General features: G+C 37.3%; 1 protein-coding gene across 1 annotated transcript in view; it reads left to right on the plus strand.

The window, feature by feature from the left end:
- The window catches only part of LOC132400802 (uncharacterized), a 34600-nt gene extending 30347 nt beyond the window's left edge, over positions 1 to 4253 (plus strand). Inside the window, exon 4 of the mRNA XM_059982217.1 lies at positions 2530 to 4253. Coding sequence (XP_059838200.1) covers positions 2530 to 2798 — 269 coding nt within the window. The 3' untranslated portion in view covers positions 2799 to 4253. The remainder of the gene's footprint in view (positions 1 to 2529) is intronic.
- Positions 4254 to 24555: the final 20302 nt, after the last annotated feature.

Genomic DNA, 24555 nt, shown 5'->3' on the forward strand with positions numbered 1-24555 from the left:
GGACGGATATGCATAAGCTATCATTACATGCAGATGATTTATTATTATTTATTTCTGATCCTGAGAAATCCATTCCTGCAGTTATATCATTGTTGGCTCAATTTAGTAATTTTTTTGGGTATAAATTAAATCTTAATAAGAGCGAATTGTTTCCTTTAAAAAGACAGGTTCCAATTTATGGAAATTTACCATTAAATTAGTTAATGACTCTTTTATTTACTTAGGGATTAAAATCACAAAAAATTATAAGGACTTATTTAAGGTTAATTTTTTACCCCTAATCGATCAGATTAAATGTTTGTTTACTAAATGGTCACCAGTATCTTTATCTCTGATAGGTCGGATTAATGCTATTAAGATGGTTATTTTACCCAAGTTTTTATATATATTTCAAGCGGTACCAATTTTTATTCCGAAATCTTTTTTTGCTAACGTTGATTGAAAAATTTCCTCATATATATGGCTGAATAAAAATCCTAGATTAGGTAAAAAATATTTACAGAAGGCAAGGAAGGAAGGTGGATTGGCATTGCCTAATTTTGGATTTTACTATTGGGCAGTCAATATCCGATATTTGATATGTTGGTTAAAGGATTGGGATTTATCTTTTAGCCCTCATTGGGTGAACCTGGAAGTTAAATCTGTACAAGGATTTTCATTGGGTTCTATTTTAGGGTCTTCTCTTCCCTTTGCTCTTTCTAAATTGCAGAAACGAATTGACAATCCAATAGTTAAACATACTTTACATATATGTTTTCAATTTCGGAAATTTTTTGGGTTGACTCAGTTTGTTTTAAATATTCCTATTGTATCCAATTGCTTTTTTTATCCTTCTATTATAGACCAAGCTTATTCAGCTTGGAAGACTAAAGGATTACTACGATTTTCCGATTTATTTTTGGATAATTGTTTTATGTCTTTTGAACAATTATCTAATAAATATAATTTGCCTAGATTTCATTTTTTTAGATATTTACAGATTAGGAATTTCTTAAATACTGTACTTCCTACCTTTCTGAATCTTGTGTCTTCGGGTATTTTGGAGAATTTGCTAGAACTAAATCCTTCTCAGAAAGGGGTAATATCAAAACTCTACAATATAATTATGAAGATAAGTTCAGAGCCCTTCTATAAGATTAAAAATGATTGGGAAAGAGAACTTAACCTTACTATCCCAATTGAGAATTGGGATAAAATTCTTCAATTAGTTAACTCATCATCTATATGTGCTAAACATTCCTTAATACAGTTTAAAGTTGTGCATAGGGCTCATATGTCCAAGGATAAATTGGCTCATTTTTTTCCCTATATAAATCCTATTTGTGACAGATGTCATTCTGAGATAGCATCTTTAACTCATATGTTTTGGTCATGTCCACTTTTGAAAAAAATATTGGAAATACATTTTTGATATTATTTCCACAGTATTGAACATTAATTTACATTCTCACTCTATTACTGCAATTTTTGGTTTACCAATGATGGACTCACTCCATTTATCCTCTTCTGCTTGTTGAATGATTGCATTTCTTACATTAATGGCTAGAAGATCTATTTTGTTGAATTGGAAAGAAATTAATCCTACTGTAGTTCATTGGTTTTCTCAAACTATGTTATGTCTAAATTTAGAAAAAATTAGAAGTGTTGTATTTGATACTTCTATTAAATTTGAAAAGATATGGAGACCATTTATTCAATATTTTCATATGAAGTAATGTGACCCTGTTCCAAGCCTATTTGTTTTTTCAGTTTTGATTTTACATATGTTGAGAGGATCGGAGTTGACTACACTGACGATTTTGTATTTTTGTTAGATATTATAAACAGCCCTTTTTTTCAGTTTTTTTTTCCTTTTTTTCTTTTTTTGTTTTTTTTTTCCCTTATTAGTTGTTAGGTTGTTAGATTAGTTTTTCTAGCATATTTTTTTTTCTTTTTCTCTTTTCTGTTTCTTTTAATATATATTATGACATACCTAGGTTTGCTTTGTTTATATGTTACCTGTATCGTCCATGATTTGGGAAGACTCATTTATATTGTAACTATTGCTTATGTATCCTTTCATGTTCAGTTTAAATTTGTATGTTTGTAATCCCATTATCTATGTATTAATCTTATTATGTTGATATTAATAATAATAATAATAATAATAATAATAATAATAATAATAATAATAATAATAATAATAATAATAAAAAGATTGAAAAAGGGAGACTCAATGATGACTCTTAGTGCACAGGGTATGAAATACCAGGGTGAGAATGTCTATCTGTAGCTTTCAAGGGCCCCGTGGAGATCACATTGGGAGCACTCCAAGGAAGATTGTTCCTGAGCAGAACAGTCTGATTCCTGGGTTGAAGTAGATGGAGGTTGGAGATCTGCAGAGTATGTAGTGTGGAGCAGTGGAGGAGAGAGCGGACTGCCAGGTTAGTCTCCTGCTGTGGCATTATGTTTTCATGGGAATGTGGTGGGGTGGTGGAAAAGTTAATTGTCAAGGTCAAACCAGTTAAATATGATTTATTTGTACATCAGGCAATCGAAAGAGGAGCAGAGATGAGATCTGTGCTGTGATCCTCCTGGAGAAGTCTTTGGATAAACAGAAGAAGCCAGTGGAAGTTGCTCACCAGGGAATGTTTGACGCTAACACTGTGGTTGTGCGAATTCTCTGGCAACAACGCAGGAATTCACCTGATAATATTCTGGATGGTCCCAGTAACAAGGCAGCGATGGAGAAAGTCAAACAGAGCATCAGGTGTAAAAGTGAAGAAAGGTTTCAAAGTAACACTTATAGCATTTACTGATCCCTGAGTGTGATGTGTAGATGATAATGATTCCATTATCCGTCACTGTCCTTGTCCCTCTGGGTGACAGTGTTGCGGGTTTGGGGGGAGGGTGTGATGTTGAAGAATCCTTGGGGAGTTGCTGCAAATTAGCATGGGTTGGTCATTTGACCTGGTACCTCTCTATCCTATGGCATTGTGGATAGCCCAGCCGTCCTCCATCTCATTGGTCTAACAGTGACCATGGAAGTACTGATTGGTTCAGTGATGTCCTTTGGAAAGTTCAAGTGCTGATCACACCTGTTCTGGTCCATAGGTTACTCCACGTCCATGGCGTTAATCACTTTGTTTCCTGCTCTTTTTGTTGCTACACTCTTTATTTATTTTCCCAGTTGCAAATTGAGAAATGAATCACAGAAATGTTACCTGCCGAACCTCACTGGTTGAAGGTTGAAGTCCCCAGTGTCAGACCAGACAACATTACTCCCACACTCAGTGTCTAGTTCTACAAACACATGCTGCAGCCACTGTACATGGATGGGGGTATGGGAGCTGATGGAGCAAATCCCCTGGACCCAGATATTCTCCAGCTGCTCATTTACCTGCATCTTCAGTGGCACAGTCCCACATCCTGCTTCAGACAGTGTTTCATGGAGAGTGTTTATGTAGGGAATTGTCCACACTGGTCTATGCTGGTCCACACTGGTCTCAGCCCTCAGTGTATCCTTCTTATCCTTTCCCTACTGTCTGATTATCAACCTTCTCCCAGTGGGAGGGAATTCCAGCTTCTCTCCTTTTTCTGGGCAAAGGTTTCCCATGAGTTCTGTCTAATTTCTCAGTGTCTGTCCTGTATGAATGACCCTGTGTCCAGTTCCAGGCACAAGTGGAAGCATCTTCTCCAGATATAACAATGAGAACCTCCCCTAGTACAACCTTCAGCCTTGCTGTTCCCAACCTGGTCTGTGTTGACCAATCCTTGTAAACTTTAATGCATTGTCTCCTGCACTGTGTGTGATCTCCCCAGCATAACCCCCCCCCCCCCCCACTTCCCACTTTGTTCCACTGGACAGGACCCCAGGGTTCCATTCACTTCTCTGTGACCTTGTTAATCTCCATTGGTACCGGTGTCACTGAGCTCAGGATCCAGTGGGAGTGGGGAAGTGTGCATCATCTCCTTGTTCTCACACCCCAGGACAGTGTTCATTTCAGAAGGGTGAAGATAGTATCTGAGTTCAGCTGAGATGTTTCTGATTCTGATTGCAACTGGATTTCTAACTTTCTTTCCAGAAGAATGCATCCATTTCTTCAACAATATTTTATGGTATATTATGGTATCTTATTGTTGCTAAATAGGTACGAGTGTTTTGATTAGATGAATTGCTTCACAATCTAAATGAAATATTTTGTCAGTGAAAGCTTCTGTATTTATTTTTATGAGAAAATACAACTGTTTGTTTATCTTTGTCTCTTACACAATAAAATAAATTACAAGCCCAGAAGTCTAGCTGACCCTACAAGTCTGGCACTGGGTGCAGCGAGTTAAATCTTTGACTTTGATATTTTTAATTTGTCACTCCAGGACATTCATTTTGTTGTTTTTAAGCCATTTCTGTGTAGTTTTTGTTTTACGCTCAGGGTCATTGTCTTGCTGGAAAACAAGTCTTCCAAGTCACAGTTCTCTTGCATCAGGTTTTGCTGCAGGATTTCCCTGTATTTTGCTACATTCATTTTACCCTCAACCTTCACAAGCCTTCCAGAGTCTGCTGCAGTGACGCAACCCCACAGCGTGGTGCAGCTACCACCAAGCTTCACGGTACAGATGGTGTGTTTTTGTTGATGAGCAGTGTTTGGCTTACAACAAACATAGCATTCAGTCTAATAGCCATAAAACTCAATTTTGGGTTCATTAGACCATAGAACCTTCTTCCAACTCACTTCACTGTCTCCCACATGCCTTCTGGCAAACTCTAGTCAAGATTTCATGCGAGTTTCTTTCAACAGTGGCTTTCTCTTTGCCATTCTCCCAAAAGCTGCGACTGGTGAAACACCTGGGCAACAGGTTCTCCCATCTCAGCCAGTGAAGCTTGTAACTCCTCCAGAGTTGGCATAGGTCTCTTGGTGGCCTCACTCACTAGTCCCTTTTTGTCCAGTCACTCAGTTTTTGAAGATAGCCTGCTCTAGATAGATTTTCAGCTGTATCATATTCTTTCCTTTTCTTGTATTCATCTTATGATGTGTTTATCAACATCCTTTTCACAGAGTTACTTGCAGTGTTCTTATGTCTTCATGGTCAGGTTTTTGCCAGGATACTGACTCACAAGCAGTTCAATATTCCAGATCCAGATGTATTTTTACTACAATCATTTGAAACCCCATGACTTTTCTATGTAGCAAGAACACTTTAACTAATTATGTGACTTCTAAAGCCAATTGGCTGCATCAGTGATAATTTGGTATTTGATATTAAAAGGGGGGAATACTGATGCAATGAATAATTTTGTATTTTATAGACAATAGACAGTAGGTGCAGGAGTAGGCCATTTGGCCCTTCTAGCCAGCACCACATTGATCATCACTGTGATCATGGCTGATCATACACAATCAGTACCCCGTTCCTGCCCACTCCCCATATCCCTTGACCCTGCTATCTATAAGAGCTCTATCTAACTCTCTCTTGAAAGCATCCAGAGACTTGGCCTCCACTGCCTTCATGGGCAGAGCATTCCACATATCCACCACTCTCTGGGTGAAAAAAAATTTCCACATCTCTGTTCTAAATGGCCTACCCCTTATTCTTAAACTGCGGCCTCTAGTTCTGGACTCACCCATCAGCGGAAACATGCTTCCTGCTTCCAGCATGTCCAATCCCTTAATAATCTTATATGTTTCAATCAGATCCCCTCTCATTCTTCTAAATTCCAGTGTATACAAGCCCAGTCGCTCCAATCTTTCAACATATGACAGTCCCGCCATTCCAAGAATTAACCTCGTGAACCTACTCCCTCAATAGCAAGAATGTCCTTCCTCAAATTTGGAGACCAAAACTGCACACAATACTCCAGGTGGGGTCTCACCAGGGCCCTGTACAGCTGCAGAAGGACCTCTTCACTCCTATACTCAATTCCTCTTGTTATAAAGGCCAGCATGCCATTAGCTTTCTTCATGATGTACCTGCATGCTTGCTTTCATTGACTGATGTACAAGAACACCTAGATCTCATTGTACTTCCCCTTTTCCTAACTTGACACCATTCAGATAGTAATCTGCCTTCCTGTTCTTGCCACCGAAGTGGATAACCTCACATTGATCCGCAATAAACTGTATCTGCCATACATTCGCCCACTCACCTAGCCTATCCAAGTCGCCCTGCATTCCCATACCATCCTTCTGACATTTCACACTGCCACCCAGCTTTGTGTCATCGGCAAATTTGCTAATGTTACTTTTAATCCCTTCATCTAAATCATTAATGTATATTGTAACCAGCTGCGGTCCCAGCACCGAACCTTGCGGTACCCCACTGGTCACAGACTGCCATTCCGAAAGGGACCCATTAATCACTACTCTTCGTTTCCTGTCAGTCAGTCAATTTTCAATCCATGTCAATACTCTGCCCCCAATATCATGTGCCCTAATTTTGCCCACTAATCTCCTATGTGGGACTTTATCAAAGGCGTTTACATTTTATTTAATTATTTTATTTATTTAAAATTTTATATTGTAATTAATTCATATTGCTTTGTAGAAATCAGTGTTCACTTTGAGTTGAGCTGTCATGATGGGAAATTTTAATTTCCAAAATATCAATTGGCATCTCCCTAGAGCAAGAGGTTTAGATGGGGTGGAGTTTGTTAGGTGTGTTCAGGAAGGTTGCTTTACACAATATGTAGATAAGCCTACAAGAGGAGATCTGCACAGGTACGTTCCAATGAGAGAGAAGTTATGTTAGGATACAGGAACTATGGTGTAACAAAGGCTGTAATAAATCTAGTCAAAAAGAAAAGCTTACAAAAACAAGAGGATCTGTTATTGGGAAATGAACCTTGTCAAGTGTCAGATTTCACAGTGGGAGAGCATTTTGGAGATAGTGATAATTCTATCTCCTTTACAATGGCATTGGAGAGAGATAGGAACAGACAAGTCAGAAAAGCATTTAATTGGAGCAAGGGGAATTATGAGGCTATCAGACAAGAACTTGGAAGCTTAAATTGGGAACAGATGTTCTCAGGGAAATGTATGGAAGAAATGTGGCAAATGTTCAGGGGATATTTGTGTGGAGATCTGCACAGGTACGTTCCAATGAGAGAGAAGTTATGGTAGGATACAGGAACTATGGTGTAACAAAGGCTGTAATAAATCTGGTCAAAAAGAAAAGCTTACAAAAGGTTCAGAGAGTTAGGTAGTGTTAGAGATCTAGAAGATTGTAAGGCTAACAGGAAGGAGCTTATGAAGGAAATTAGGAGAGCCAGAAGGAGCCATGAGAAGGCCTTGGTGGGCAGGATTAAGGAAAACCCCAAGGCATTCTACAAGTATGTGAAGAGCAAGAGGATAAAATGTGAAAAAATAGGACTTATCAAGTGGGAAAGTGTGTATGAAACCAGAGGAAATAGCAGGGGTACTTAATGAATACTTTACTTAAAGCCTCAAATGAATTTACTTGTACCATTATTTCTTTCTGATATTTTTATTAGTTTCTACAGAGAAGAATACAGAGTACAATAAAGTGTATATAAAAGGTCAAAAAGATTTTTTTAAAACCTACTAATTACATTATATCTATTCATAATAACAATCACATTACCTCATATTCATGTAAGTTAATCAATAGTTATATTGAACTGTACTAATTTATTACAAAAAAAAAGAATCTAACCCCTACCAAGACTGAAGCTGTTCATTAAGGAGAAAAGAAGGTAAAATACCTTCTCATATAATAAAAATTAATAATAGCCAACATCTGAGTTTAAACAATGAATTGGAGGTTTTGAAAATAATTCAGTAAAGGTCCCTACACTGTTTGAATGTCTTGACAAGATTCAGAAATAGAACAACGAATCTTCTCTAAATCTAAACATGACATAACATTGCATAACCATTGAGCATGAGGAGGAGGAAAAACATCTTTCCATTTAAACAAAACATCCTGCTAGCTATAAGAGAGCTAACGGCCAAAATATGTAAATCAGATGCCTTCAGCTTAATATCTTGTCCTGCAACAATACCAAAAAGGGATGTCAAAGGGTTAGACTTAAAATTGACTTTAAAAGTAAGGAAAAAGTTTGAAAAACTTCCTTCCAATATTTTTCAAGATTCGGACAAGTCCAAAACATATGAATTAATGAAGCTTCTTCATTATCACATCTGTCACAGTAGGGAAATATATCTGAATAAAAACAGGATAGCTTATCCTTAGTCATATGAGCTCTACTTACCACTTTAAATTGTATGAGGGAATGATGAGCATAGAGCGATCAAGAATTAACCAGTTTAAAAATTTAATTCCAAGTTTCCTCAGATATTTCCTCTTTAAATCTTATTCCCATAGATTCATAATTTTGTCAGAAGGAACATTCCTCGTCTCCAGTAACATACCATAAATATTAGATATTGAATCATTATGAAAGGTGTCAAACTAAAAATCACATCTAGTAAGTTCTTATCTGAGCTTATAGGAAATCTACATAATTGAGATCTTAAAAAGTCTCTGATTTGTAAATATCTAAAAAAGTGAGTTTTGGGTAAGCAATATTTAGCAAAAAATAGCTCAAATGAAAAAAAGGTTTCCTCCAGCAAAAAGATCCCAAAAACATTTAATTCCCAACCTGTCCCATTCCTTAAAAACTAAATCAGTCATGGAGGGTTTAAAAAAATTAGAATAAATAGGACTTAAAAGGGAAAATCTCACTGAACCAAAGTGTTTTCTAAATTGTATCCAAATCCTCAGAGTATGTTTACTAGATTATCAACAGCAAACATGAGGAAATCTGCAGATGCTGGAAATTCAGGCAACACACACAAAATGCTGGTGGAGCACAGCAGGCCAGGCAGCATCTATAGGGAGAAGTGCTGTTGACATTTCGGGCTGAGACATTTCGTCAGGACTAACTCTTAGTCCTGTTAGTCCTGACAAAGGGTCTCGGTCTGAAACGTTGACAGTGTTTCTCCCTATAGATATTAAATTTACTTACAAAGGAAGTGAGGATCCAAGAAGAGAAATAATAGAAAATGTGTTAATAGTTAGCTTCTAAAGAGACCCGTACCAGACATTCTACATGATTACTATAATATAGTCAAAATGTAAGATATCGTATATTAACTGCCCAGTAATAAAACCTAAAATTAGGAAGGCTAAACCTTCAGACTTTTTAGATTTTTGAAGATGAACTTTATTTAAATGAGGACGTTTATTTTTCCATTTATAAGAGGATAAAACAGAATCAAGAGTATCAGAAAAGGTTTCTGGAATAAAAGCAAGTAAAGCCTGAAAAAAGATATATAAATGTAGGTAGAATATTCATTTTAATAGAATTAATTCATCCAGTCAGCGATATTGAAAGAGGTGATCAAATTAATGATATTCTTTTTACATGTTTCAATAAAGTAAGAAAGTTTTCTTTAAACAGGTGTTTGTAATTCTTAGTGACTGTTACACCCAAATAAATAATTTGATTGCTTACAACTTTAAAAGGGAGATTAGTATTACTTGATACCAAATTATTTAAAGGAAATAATTCACTCTTATGTAGGTTCAGTTTATATCCTGAAAACTGGCTAAAACGGGAGAGTAAAAAAATTACGCACGATAACAAGGTCTCAGCATTAGAGATAAACAGCAATATATTATCTGTGTAAAGAGAGATTTTGTGAGTAATACCTCTCCTTAAAATACCACAGATATCATTAGATTCTCAAAAAGCAATGGCAAGAGGTTCTAAATCTAGATCAAGAGCAAAGGGCTTACAATAGAAGGTAGAATATTTTCAATCCTACAAGCCAGAAGTTTAGAAAGGATTTTAGTATCAGCATTGAGTAATGAAATTGGCCTATATGAAGAGCATTCAGCTGGATCCTTGTTCTTCTTTAGGATAAGCGAAATAGAGGCTTCATAGAAAGTTTGAGGCAAGCTACCAATTTGAAATAATCCAAAAAGACTAAGTGTAACTGCAGTATAATTAATGAAGAAAAAACCTTATAAAATTCTCCAGAAAATCTATCTGGACCCAAAGCCTACCACGAGTGTAATGAATGTATAGCCTTGGCAATTTCCTCATAAGAAATGAGTTGATCCATCTGTTTATAATTATCTGCAGAAAGTGCAGAAATATTTAATTGATCTAGAAAATTATTCATTACAGTATTATCTTTAGGGGAATCAGAACTATAAAGTTTAGAATAGAATTCTCTAAAGGTATCATTTATTTCAGAGTGATCAGTTGTCCTATTGTCCTATCACCATTAGTTTTGCAAATTTCTTTAATTTGTCGTTTAACTACAGAAGTTTTTAGTTGGATGGCCAATACTTTGCCTAATTTATCTCCATGAATTTAAAATTGAGTTTTATCTTTAAGAAGCTGAGTTTCTATTGGATATTTAGTTTTAACTTCAGCATGTCTTTTATATAAAACAGGATCTGGAGCTATAGCATATTTTTGATCTAATTGTTTCAATTGATAGGCTAATTCAAATCTTTCTTTATTAGCTTTATTCTTAACACTTGCAGTATAAGAAATAATTTTGTATCCCATACAATAAGATTAGAAGTCTCTTCCTTTTTATTCTCTTCAAAAAACAAAATAATATGTCACTCTAGAAATTATAAAAATTCCATATCAGATAACAAAGTTGTATTAAAACACCAAATTCTATTTGTTTGAAGAAGACCAGGGAGATTTAAAGATAGAAATACAGGAGCGTGATCTGAAACAGCAATCTCTTTATATTCACAGGAGCAAACTGATGAAAGCATTTGATTATCAATAAAAAAAAATCAATCCTGGAATGTGTATGATGAACATGGTAAAAAAACGAGTACTCTCTATCTAAAGGATTTAAGAAACGCCAAATAGCAACAGTACCACATTTCAATAAAAAAGATTGAATAAACAAAGCTGATGTATTAGGAGATGCTGGTTTAGAAGATTATCAGTCTAAAATTGGGTCTAGCCAGCAGTTAAAATCTCCTCCCATCACCAAAGAATAAAGACTCAGTTCTGGTAGAAATGAAAAAAAAAACTCAAAGAATCCTGGATCATCTACATTAGGGACATACACATTGGCAAATGCTATTAATTTATTATCTAGTTTCCCTGAAACTATAACAAAACATCCATTAGTATCAGACAGTACTTTATTTTGGACAAAGGAAAGTGTATTATCTATATGTATTGCAACTCCTCTAGATTTGGCCTGAAAAGATAAATGGAAAAAAGTCCATTCCATAAGCCCATAGATTATCACATTTTCATATGTGAGTTTCTTGTAAAAAAAAATAGGGACCTTAAATTTCCTAATATAAGCAAACAGGTTGATTTAACCCTTTCACATTAAAACTGAGTAGATTAATAGCTTGGTCAATTTTTAAAATAATTTAAAGAAAGGGTTAAAATGTAAGTTAAATCCAATCCATAAACCTTGAGAAATGGTAACCAAGCAACAAGTTGGCCAAAAAAATTTGAAAACAGCTGAGGGAAAAAAAAATCCCCTCGCCCACCTCCCAAAGAAATAAAATCGACCAAGAGAAAGCTGACATCTACAACTATGGACAACCCCCCAAAAAATCTGGTGATCACTCCAATTAGTTTCAGGTTGTTTATATTCCAAGCTAGACTAAACAATATCCAGACAAGAAATTCAATTATCATATATCAAAAATACAGTATTAAAAAATACAAAAGGAAATTAGTTACAAAGGTATACCAAAAGTAAAAGATATCATTTTTCATACAGAAAGACGTTAAACATTTAATTTTATATCTTCATGAAAAAAACAGGCTAAGCAGTTAGCTTTCAAATTTTAAAAAATCCTTGCACTACAGCATTCAAACAAAACTAATCGAAGAGTTCATCTTTAATGAGATTCTCAGTTAAACTAGGTAGCCAAGGAATGGGTTAACACTTGATAGAAAAATTCCAACAAAGGTTGTTTAAACAGCACATTCCTGCATAACCTCAAGTAAATCATCTTCGAGAATCTTAATATTCCACCCTATAACGAATCATGACCCTTCAATAGGTTTTGTGAATTAAAAGTTTCTAATTTAATCTTGTGTTTTCACGTGAGGTCAAACTAAGTGGCTAGCCTTCGGATTTTAAAAACCTTTGCGCTTCAGCAGTCAAATGAAACCATTCGAAAGAACAATTTTTAAGTGTGATTCTGAGAGGAGCTGGATAGTGAAGGGAGAGTTTAAAACCCTTGTTAAAAAACTCAGACATAACTTCTTTGAACTTACCACGTTCCTGCATAACCTCAGGCGGGTAATCTTCAACAATTCCAATCTTACTGCCACGATAATCAATCATGTCTCTTTGACGAGATTCATGTATAAACGGTTCCTTTGTTTTAAATTCATGAAAACAAATTATTACAGGTCTTGGTCTATCTTTGTTAGGAGATCTAAACATGGGGGACCTGTGAGCTCGATCAATCATAGACAAAGATGCCAAAGTTCTGGAAATAATTCTTGCAGAAAGTTTGCAAACAATTCCATAGGATGATTACCTTTGATTAATTCTCTGAGACCCAGAACCTCTAGATTGATCCTTCTTCTTCTATTTTCTATGTTGATAATCTTCTGTTGTAGCTTTTCATTGGACTTCGATTGCTTTTCACAAAGCTTTTGCAATTCATCCACTTCTGTTTCCAGAGACAACATTGCTTCATTATTTTTTGTATGTTTATCGTGTTCGTTAAGAGTTTGCTGAATAGAATCCAATTTACCATCTGTTTGTTTAAATTCAGAGCTGAATTGTTGAAACTTCTCAGAGGCTTCTCGTGTATGACTTTGCAGCAAATCCATAATAGAATCCAAAGAAGCAGGGGAATCATTCTTTTTAGTACCTCTGCACCCCTTGATGTAGCCATAATGAAAAAATATCACACTTAAAAAGGAAGTTTTGAGACAGGTTGGAAATAGTAAGATAATTAGAGTTGGAGCAACGGGAGATTGCTGCTGCTCCATCAGCCACCACCAGGAAATCTCTACTCGTACCATTATAACGGGCAGCACATTCCAGGCACCCACACCACTCTCACTAAAAAACTTACCCCTCACATATTCCCTGGATCTACACCTCTCGCCTTCTATGTATGCCCTCTGGTAATAGACATTTCAACCCTCTGTCCACTCGATCTATGCTTTTCATAATTTTATAAACCTCTGTCCGATTTTCCCTCAGCTGCCAGTGTTCCAGAGAAAACAATCAAAGTTTATCCAGCCTCTCATGATAGCACATGGCCTCTCATGTAGGCCGCATCCTGGTAAACATCATCTGCACCCTCTACAAAGCCTCAACATCCTTCCTATACTGACGTTACCAAAACTGTACGTAATATTCCAGATGTGGCCTATCCAGAGTATATAATGTTGCAACATAACCTCTTAACTTTTGAACTCAATGCCTCGACTAATAAATGCAAGCATTCCATTAGCTTTCTTAACCACATTTTGAACTATGTAGCCAATTTCAAGGAGCTATGAATGTGGTTTCCAACATCTCTTTGCTCAGCAACACTGTTAATGATCTTGCCTTTACAGGATACTGTCTCCTTGCATTTGCCCTACCAAGGTGCAACACCTCACATTTATCTGGGTTAAATGCCATCTGCCATTCCTCTGGCCATATCTGCAACTGATCAATATTGTGCTGTATTCTCTGTCGGTCTTTACACTCCACAAACTTACTAACCCTCCCAACTACATGTTCATCCAGGTCATTTACATGCATATCAAAAAGCAGAGGTCCCAGCACAGATCTCTGTGGGACACCACTAATTACAGAACTCCAGCTTGAATAAGTCCCTTTAACCACCACCCTCTATCTTCTATGTGCAAGTCAGTTCTGAATCCAAACAGACAATTCGTGCCAGATCCCATGCATCTTAATCTTCTGGATTAGTCTCCCATGAGGGACTTTGTCAAACGCCTTACTAAAATCCATGTAGACAACATCCACTGCCCTAGCATCATCAATCTCTCTCATCATCTTGTTAAAATTCTCAATCAAGTTGGTAAGGCATGAAATGCCACACACAAAGCCATGCTGGCTCTCCCTAATTACATCATGGATTTCCAAATGCTCAGATATCCCTTCCCTTAGAATTTTCTCCAGCGATTTCCATTCAACTGATGGGAGACTCACTGGTCTATAGTTCACAGGATTGTCCCTTGTTCCCTTCTTAAATAGAGGTACAACAACAGCCACTCACCAGTCCTTTGGGACCTTATTTATTGCTAGAAAGGACATGAAGATCTGGTCACATTCCCAGCAATCTTGTTTCTTGCCTCCTTCATAACATGAGGTAAATTCCATCAGAACCTGGGGACTTATTCACAGAACTCATAAAGATGCCCAAAGACCCTTAAAAGCCCTAACATATTCAGAAACAGAATCACAGAAAACCTACAGCACAATGCAGGCCCTTCAGCCCAAAATCCATACCAAACATGTCCTTACTCTACAAATTACTGAGGGTTAACCATAGCCCTGTATTTCTCTAAGCTCCATGTACCTATCCATGAGTCTCTTAAAAGACCCTATTGTATCTGCCTCCACCACTGTCACCAGCAGCCCATTCCATGCACTCATCACTTTCTGAGTAAAAAACTTACCCCTGACATCTCCACTGTACCTATTCCCCAGCACCTTAAACCTGTGGCCTCTCATGTTAGCTATTTCAGCCCTGGGAAGAAGCCTCTGACTATCCACACGATCAATGCCTCTCAACATCTTATACACCTCTATTAGGTCACCTCTCATCCTCTGTCACTCCAAGGAGAAAGGGCTGAGTTCACTCAACCAATTCTCATAAGGCATGCACCCCAGTCCAGACAACATCCTTGTAAATCTCCTCTGCACCCTTTCTATGGCTTCCACATCCTTCCTGTAGTGAAGCGACCAGAACTTAGCACAGTACTCCAAGTGGGGTCTGACCAAGGTCCTATACACCTGCAACATTGCCTCTCAGTTCCTAAACTCAATCCTACAATTCATGAAGGCCAATGCACTTTATGCTTTCTTAACCGCAGAGTCAACCTGCGTAGCAACTTTGAGCATCCTATGGACACGGACCCCAAGATCCCTCAGATCCTCCACACTGCCAAGAGTCTTACCATCAATACTATATTCTGCCATCATATTTCACCTACCAAAATGAACTATTTCACGCTAATCTGGGCTGAACTCTATCTGCCACTTCTCAGCCCAGTTTTCAATCCTATCGATGTCCTGCTGTAACCTCTGACAGCCCTCCACACTTTTCTCAGCACTCCCAACCTTTGTGTTATCAGCAATTTATTAACCCATCCCTCCACTTCTTCATCTAGGACATTTATAAAAGTCACAAAGAGTAGGGGTCCCAGAACAGATTCCTGAGGCACACCACTGGTCACTGGCCTCCATGCAGAATATGACCTGTCTACAACTGTTCTTTGCCTTCTGTGGGCAAGCCAGTTCTGGATCCACAAAGCAATGTCCCCTTAGATCCAATGCCCCCTTATTTTCTCAATAAGCCTTGCATTGGATATCTTATCAAATGCCTTGCTGAAATCCATATAAACTACATCACTGCTCTTCCTTCATCAGTATGTTTAGTCACATCCTCAAAAAATTCAGTCAGACTCATAAGGCACAACTTGTGAATGCCTTTGTAATTTGCCCTATTCCAATTTCAACCTTTCCCACAACACCCTACCTATTGTTATCTATAGTTATTCTGAGAGTTAAGGAGTCATGGTCACTGTTCCCTAACAGCTCACCCACTGAAAGGTCAGTCACCTGGCCAGGCTCATTACTAAACATGAGGTCCAGAACGTCTCCTACTCTCCTTGGACCATATAAATATTGGTTTAAGAAACCTTCCTGGATACACTTAACAAATTCCACCCCATCTAAATCCTTTCAAAAAATTGTAATTCCCCATGGCAGTGAGAGTAGGAATGGAATGAGGTGGAGGATAAATGCGGGGCTGAGGGATTGGAGCAGGGGACAGGGATTGGGATTTCTGGATCATTGGGACCTCTTTTGGGGCAGGTGTGACCTGTACAAAAAGGATGGATTACACTTGAATCCTAGGGGACCAATATCCTGGTGGGGAGATTTGCTAAGGCTACTAGGGAGACTTTAAACTAGAATGGTTGGGGGGTGGGAATCAATTTGAAGAGACTAGGGGAGAGGAGGTTAGTTCACAAATAGAGAAAACTGGTAGACAGTGTGTGAGGGAGGATAGGCAGGTGATAAAGAAGGAGAGAACACAGACTGAAGATGTAGGGTAGAAGGAAGAAAAAGATAATAAAGTTGATTGCATCGTTAGGGATAAACAGAGGAAGAGGTGGAGAGTTTCTTAAATGCATCAATTTTAATACTAGGAGCATTGGAAGAAAGGTAGATGAGCTTAGATAATGGATTGATACCTGTGAATATGATGTGGTAGCTATTAGTGAAACATGGTTGCAGGAGGGGTGTGATTGGCAAATATTCCTGGATTTTGTTGCTTCAGGTGTGATAGGATCGGAGGAGGTGGAGGAGGAGGAGGTGCTGCATTGCTTGTCCGAGAAAATATTACAGTGGTGCTCTGGCAGGATAGATTAGAGGGCTCGTCTAGTGAGGCTATTTGGGTGGAATTGAGGAATGGAAAAGGTATAGTAACACTTATAGGTGTGTATTATAGACCACCAAATGGGAAGCAAGAACTGGAGGGACAAATTTGTAAGGAGATAGCAGATATTTATAGTAAGGACAAGGTTGTGATTGTGGGAGATTTTAATTTTCCACATATAGACTGGGAAGCCCATTCTGTAAAAGGTCTGGATTGGTTTGGAGTTTGTAAAATATGTGCAGGATAGTTTTTTGCAGCAATACATAGAGGTACTGATGAGAGAAGGGGCAGTGTTGGATCTCCTGTTAGGGAATGAGATAGGTCAGGTGACGGACATATGTGTTGGGGAGCACTTCTTGTCCAGTAATTACAATACCATTAGTTTCAATATAATTATGGAGAAGGATAGGACTGGACCCAGGGTTGAGATTTTTGATTGGAGAAAAGCTAACTTTGAGGAGACGTGAAAGGATTTAGAAGGAGTGGATTGGGACAATTTGTTTTATGAGAAGGATGTAATAGAGAAATGGCGGTCATTTAAAGGTAAAATTTTGAGGGTACAGAATCTTTATGTTCCTGTTAGGTTGAAAGGAAAATTTAAAAGTTTGAGACTGCCATGGGTTTTCAAGGGATATTGGAAAATTGGTTCAGAAGAAGAGAGAGATCTACAATAAATATAGGCAGCATGGAATAAATGAGGTGCTCGAGGAATATAAAGAATGTAAAAAGAATCTTAAGAAAGAAATTAGAAAAGCTAAAAGAAGATACAATGTTGCTTTGGCAAGTAAGGTGAAAATAAATCTGAAGGGTTTCTACAGTTATATTAATAGCAAAAGGATAGTGAGGGATAAAATTGGTCCCTTAGAGAATCAAAGTGGACAGCTATGTGTGGAGTCGAAAGAGATGGGGGAGATTTTGAACAATTTCTTTTCTTCGGTATTCACTAAGGAGAAGGATATTGAATTGTGTAAGGTAAGGGAAACAAGTAGGGAAGTTATGGAAACTATGACAATTAAAGTGGAAGAAGTACTGGCACTGTTAAGGAATATAAAAGTGGATAAATCTCCGTACCTGAGAGGATATTCCCTAGGACCTTGAGGGAAGTTGGTGTAGAAATAGCTGGGGCTCTGACAGAAATATTTCAAATGTCATTAGGTGGTGCCAGAGGATGTCGTATTGTTCATGTGGTTCCATTGTTTAAAAAGGGTTCTAAGAGTAAACCTAGCAATTATAGGCCTGTCACTTTGACATCAGTGGTGGGTAAATTAATGGAAAGTATTCTTAGAGATGGTATATATAATTATCTGGATAGACAGGGTCTGATTAGGAATAGTCAGCATGGATTTGTGCGTGGAAGGTCATGTTTGACAAATCTTATTGATTTTTTTGAAGAGGTTACAAGGAAAGTTGACAAGGGTAAAGCAGTGGATGTTGTCTATATGGTCTTCAGTAAGGCCTTTGACAAGGTTCCACACGGAAGGTTAGTTAGGAAGGTTCAATTGTTAGGTATTAATATCGAAGTAGTAAAATGGATTCAATAGTGGCTAGATGAGAGATGCCAGAGAGTAGTGGTGGATAGCTGTTTGTCAGGTTGGAGGCCGGTGACTAGTGGTGTGCCTCAGGGATCTGTATTGGGTCCAATGTTGTTTGTTATATACATTAATGATCTGGATGATGGGGTGGTAAATTGGATTAGTAAGTATGCAGATGATACTAAGATAGGTGGCGTTGTAAATACTGAGGTAGGTTTTTAAAGTTTGCAGAGAGTTTTAGGCCAGTTAGAAGAGTGGGCTGAATGATGGCAGATGGAGTTTAATGCTGATAAGTGTGAGGTGCTACATTTTGGTAGGAATAATCCAAATAGAACATACATGGTAAATGGTAGGGCATTGAAGAATGCAGTAGAACAGAGTGATCTCGGAATAATGGTGCATAGTTCCCTGAAGGTGGAATCTCATGTGGATAGGGTGGTGAAGAAAGCTTTTGGTATGCTGGCCTTTATAAATCAGAGGATTGAGTATAGGAGTTGGGATGTAGTGTTAAAATTGTACAAGGCATTTGTAAGGCCGAATTTGGAGTATTGTGTACAGTTCTGGTCACCGAATTATAGGAAAGATGTCAACAAAATAGAGAGAGTACAGAGAAGATTTACTAGAAGGTTACCTGGGTTTCAGCACCTAAGTTACAAGCAAAGGTTAAACAAGTTAAGTCTTCATTCTTTGGAGCATAGGAGGTTGAGGGGGGACTTGATAGAGTTAATTAAAATAATGAGGGGGATAGATCGAGTTGACATGGATAAGCTTTTTCCATTGAGAATAGAGGAGATTCAAAGAAGAGGACATGATTTGTGAGTTAGGGGGCTAAAGTTTAAGGGTAACACTACGGGGAATTTCTTTACTCAGAGAGTGGTGGCTGTGTGGAATGAGCTTCCAGTAGAAGTGGTTGAGGCAGGTTCAGTATTGTCATTTATTTATTTAGTTTAACAAAATATATTTTATTTATAATTTTCTACAAAATATAACGAAGAAATGAAAATCAATAACATATAGGAGGATCATTGCCATATAAACAAAAATAACAATAATACATGTCTTAACAAATGAGCAAGTCAACCATAGTGAAAAAGGAAAAAAAAGAGAAGAAGAAAAAGCACCCAATCCATCACCTATCCAACTCCAAGCCAACCATTATATGAGATACACTTTTATTACCCCAAAACTACATATTGTATTAAAAAAATGGAGGGCCAGCCTGCTACCTGATCAGAAAAAGCAAAAGTCAAAAAAAAAAGCTGGAAATGTAGGATCCGATTATCAAGGGAAAAAAGAACAAACACCTGTCAATCTAGGTGAGAGTTATGAAAATATTCGAGAAAAGATCCCTACACCCTATGGAACTTTATGTCTGAATTAGAAAATGAGCAGTGAATCTTTTCGAGATCTAAACAAGACATAATATCCCTAAGCCATTGAGCATGGGAAGGGGGAACTACATCTTTCCATTTAAGGAGTACTGCTTGTCTGGCTAGAAGAGAGGCAAAAAACAATGTTCGTTGTTTAGCCAGGGTCAAATGCTTGTCAGGGTCTCGAAGAATACCAAAAAGATCGATCAGAGGATTGGGTTCCAAATGACAATTTAATATAGAAGATAAAGTTAAAAAAACATCTTTCCAAAACTTTCCTGAGTAGGACAGGCCCAATACAAATGGAAAAGGGAGGCCTCACCTCCTTTGCATTTGTCACACCAGGGACTAATATCAGGATCGAACTTCGCCAATTTGGTTTTGGACAGATGAGCCCTGTGGACGACTTTAAACTGCAGGAGACAATGACGAGCACATAAAGAGATTGAATTGACGGATTTAAGAATTGAATCCCAAACCTTGTCGGACAAAGAAAAACCCAAGTCATGCTCCCAAGCAGTTTTAATTTTATCACAAGGGGCTCGTCTGAGAATCATAAATTTAACACGAATAATAGAAATTACACCATTGCCCAAGGGGGATCATTTGAAGAAACAAATCTACAACATTTTTATCAGGTTGTTCAAGAAAATTTGGTATTAAAGGGTTAATAAAATGTCTAATTTGAAGGTATCTAAAAAAATAAGTATTCGGTAAATTAAACTTTATAGAAAACTGTTCAAAAGATGCAACCCGATTGTCTATAAAAAGATCTTCAAAACGCCTGATCCCTCTCCTACACCAGTCTTGGAATGTGGAATCCTGCATAGATGGTTGAAATAAATGATTGTATAGATAAGGACAAGAGAGGGAAAAACTATAAAGACCGTGGTATTTTCTAAATTGAGCCCATATTCTCAGAGTATGCCTGATTACAAGACTAATAATAGATTTTGGCAATTGGCAAGGAATAACAAATCCAAGTAAAACTGGAATAGATAATTTCTTATAAGTGTTTAACTCCATTGCCACCCATGTTGGACAAATAGACTACTTATAAAAGTAGGACCAAAAGATAATATTACAAATATTGGTTGCCAAATAATATGAACGGAAATTAGGCAACACCAAGCAGCCTTCTCTTCTAGGCTTTTGGAGATGAGCTTTGTTGAGTCTGGGCTGTTTACCCTTCCACAGGTATGACGAGGTAATAGAATCTAAAGAATCAAAAAAGAAACTTTAGGAATAAATATAGGTAAAGATTGAAATAAGTATAAAAATTTAGGGAGAATATAAATTTTAATTACATTAATTCGCCCAATTAAGGACATAGACAGAGGTGACCACTGTGATAATCTTTGTTTTGTAAAATTTAAAAGATTATTGAAATTCTCATCAAACAATCGATTATAGTTCCTTGTTACGATAGTACCAAGATAAGTAAAACAATTGTTTACTACTTTAAAAGGGAGATTGTGAAATTCTAATTCTTGTGCTTCCTTATTTATCAGAAAAAGTTCACTCCTGTGTAGATTAAGTTTGTATCCGGATAGCTGACTAAATTTATTGAGAAGTGAAAACAACAAGGGTAAGGAGGTGGTTGGGTTTGATATAAAATGTAACAAATCATCAGCGTATACAGAGACTTTGTGCTCAAAACCGCCCCTCCAGATCCCAGTCAGTTCAGTACAACTGTGAAACGCAATTGCCAATGGCTCGATAGCCAGATCAAATAACAGAGGACTTAAAGGGCATCCCTGTCAGGTGCCACGTTTAAGATCAAACAGTTGGGATTGCTGGGAATTAGTCAAAACTGATGCAATTGGATGGGAATATAGTAACTTAATGCACTTAATAAAATTATATCCAAAATCAAATTTTTCTAAAACCGCAAATAAATAGTGCCACTCCACCCGATCAAACGCCTTTTTGGCATCAAGAGAGATAACACATTCAGGGGTCCCTGATGAAGATGAATATAGAATCTTAAAAAGATGTCTAATATTGAAAAAGGGAAGGCGATTTTTAATAAAGCCAGATTGATCCTCAGAGATAGTTATGGGTAAAACAGTCTGCAGCCTACAGGCCAAAACTTTAGTTAAAGTTTTAGCATCTACATTTAATAGAGAAATCGGCCTGTATGAAGCACATTCTAATGGATCCTTGCCTTTTTTTTCTGAAAGAATGATACAAGCCTCATCAAATGATGCAGGCAATTTATTTTGTTTAAAAGAATCAGAAAAAAGTTGGGATAAGAGCAATGAGGAACATGATTTATAAAATTCTGTAGAGAACCCATCAGGACCAGCAGATTTACCAGGCTGCAAAGCAGAGATAGCAGAGGATATTTCCTCTAAGGATATTGGCTCATTCAATTTATGTTTTAAGATCAGAAGAAAGTTTAGGAATATTTAAACTATCTAAAAATTGCATAACAGTAGTATTATCATTAAAGGATTCAGAGGTGTAAAATTGAGAGTAAAAATTCCTGAATGTGTCATTAATTTCAGACTGGTCCACACTAATATTCCCATTACTCATTTGAATTTTAGTAATGTGTTGTTTTGCTTTAGAGCGCCTAAGTTGGTTAACTAAGGACTTACCAGATTTATCCCCGTGAATATAGAACTTACTCTAGTTGGCATTCAATCAGATAAGTAGAAATAAGATTAAATTTAGTTTGAAGTTCCATTCTTTTCTTATATAACTCCAGATCCTTGACCTGGGCATATAAATTGGTCTATAGCTTTAATCTGATTGATCAGTTCTAAACCTTCTTTGTGAGTCTTTCTTTTCAAATTTGCTGTGTAGGAAATTATTTGACCTCTTAGGTATGCTTTCATTGCGTCCCAGACCACCTGACTAGAGGTTTCAGGTAGTGCATTGGTATTTAAAAAGAAAGTTATCTGATCCTCCATAAAGTCATTATCCAACAACAAGGTCGGATTAAAACACCACTGTTTATTTACTTGAGGGAGGCCAGGGAGAACTATGGACAATGTAAGTGGGGCACGATCTGAAATCAATATACTCTTATAGTCACAAGAACGGACGGATGGGATCAATTGATTATCAACTAAAATAGTAGATTCTAGTAAATGTATGGTGAACTTGTGACAAAAAGGAGTAATCTCTTTCATGTGGATGAAAGAAATGCCAAATATCAGATATTCCATAATTAGCATGAAAAGATTGAATAAATAAAGCAGATTTACTTAATTGTCTAGGGATAGAAGATCTGTCCAAAACTGGATCCAGCCAACAGTTAAAGTCACCACCCAATATAAGAGAGAATGAACTTAGTTCTGGCAATGAAGAAAAAAAACAGTCAAAAAACCCTACATCATCCGAGTTAGGAGCATAAAAGTTGGCTAAGACCACCCGTGTATTATAAAGTTCCCCAAAACAATAATAAAACAATCATTAGGATCAGATATCTTATTATGAAGCTCAAAAGAAACATTTTTGTTTATAAGAATTGAAACACCCCTCGCCTTGGCTTGAAAAGTTGAATGAAAGTGTTGTCCTGCCCATCGTGCCATAAGACAAGAATTATCTGAGTGACGAATTTGTGTTTCTTGTAAAAAAGACTACCTCTGCTCGAAGCTGTTTAAGATGTGTGAACACTCTCCCCCTTTTAACCGGATGATTCAAACCCTTAACATTCCAGCTGACAAAAGTTCAATGGACCAACCATTGAACATAAGGAAAAAAAGGATAGCAGGCATTAAACCATATCTGAAATTTTCTGTAATTCTGGGGCAAAAGTATAGAAGAAAAAAACAGGATGAAATTACATCCTGTATAGTACAAATATGTCAAGATTCCATATATAATATTAGCATTGGAGTTCCCACCCACACCCTCTAAACCTACAACAAGAAAGCTGCAAATACAAAGCAGCAAGCTCTCCCTGAGAAAAACTAACCCCCTACTGGACTTCCAATTAGGTAACATCTTAATTATCTCCACTCCAACTGTTGATACAGTAATGGAAATAAACACCAAAAAGCTTTGAGTTACAAACAAAGATTTACCTTAACAAGAAAAAACAATACATTCAAAGTTTGTAAATCTTAAAGTATAATGATGGTCTAAAAAAAACTTTACCCCAACCTTCCCGCTAGAGTTGATAAACCGAAAAAAAGATAATCTATAAACTCAGTTATACAGAAAAAAAACTTTAACATCAAAGTAAGTAATCCAACCGATCATAAAAATAAGAAAAGAAACACAAATAGCATCTTGAAACACAGGAAAAAAAACCACCAAAGAAAAATCCATTCGAGAGGAATTTGATCCAAACCCGAAACTGAGTTTAAAGGTACAGCATCGACTGCTGCTTAAGGTGAAAGTAATCTAACCGGAGAGAAAAAAAGCATCACCTTTAAAGAACTAAAATTATGTAAGATAAAAACTAAAATTGAGAAAATGGAAAAAAAAACACTTCAATAGGACATTGCAACATAATTAAGCTACTAATTAAATAGATGCAACAACAGCTACATTTTAAATTTAACCTTGGGTATATGCAGACTGCCAAACGCTTGAACTCCTGCCAAGCCCATTGGGCATTATTTTTTGGCTGATTCAAGTTTTCTCTCACCTACCATCTGGGGTCCAAGAACGGGAAAACTGACACGCTCTCCCGCCGATACAATTCCAAGGAGGACATTTCCAGCCCGGAGACCATCCTCCCACTATCCTAAGTGGTGGCAGCCCTCACCTGGGAAGTCGAGTCCATAATAAATGAGGCCCAACAGGATGACCCTGACCCCGGCAGCAAACCTGCCAGTGGCCTGTTTGTACCTGATTCCGTCAGGTCTCAGCTTCTCCAGTGGTGGCACGTGTCTCAGTTAACCTGCCACCCCCGGCAGTGATCGGACACTGTCTCCTGAAAAGTCATCTTGGTGGCCTTCCATGGAGGGGGATACCCGTTCCTATGTCTCTGCATGTTCCGTCTGTGTCCCGTTGAAAAGCCTCCCACCGACCACCTGCTGGATTACTTCGTCCCCTACCTGTCCCTATTCATCCTTGGTCACACATAGCCTTAGGTTTCGTCA

This window comes from Hypanus sabinus, chromosome 1 (assembly GCF_030144855.1).
Source record: "Hypanus sabinus isolate sHypSab1 chromosome 1, sHypSab1.hap1, whole genome shotgun sequence".
Taxonomy (NCBI): Eukaryota; Metazoa; Chordata; class Chondrichthyes; order Myliobatiformes; family Dasyatidae; genus Hypanus; species Hypanus sabinus.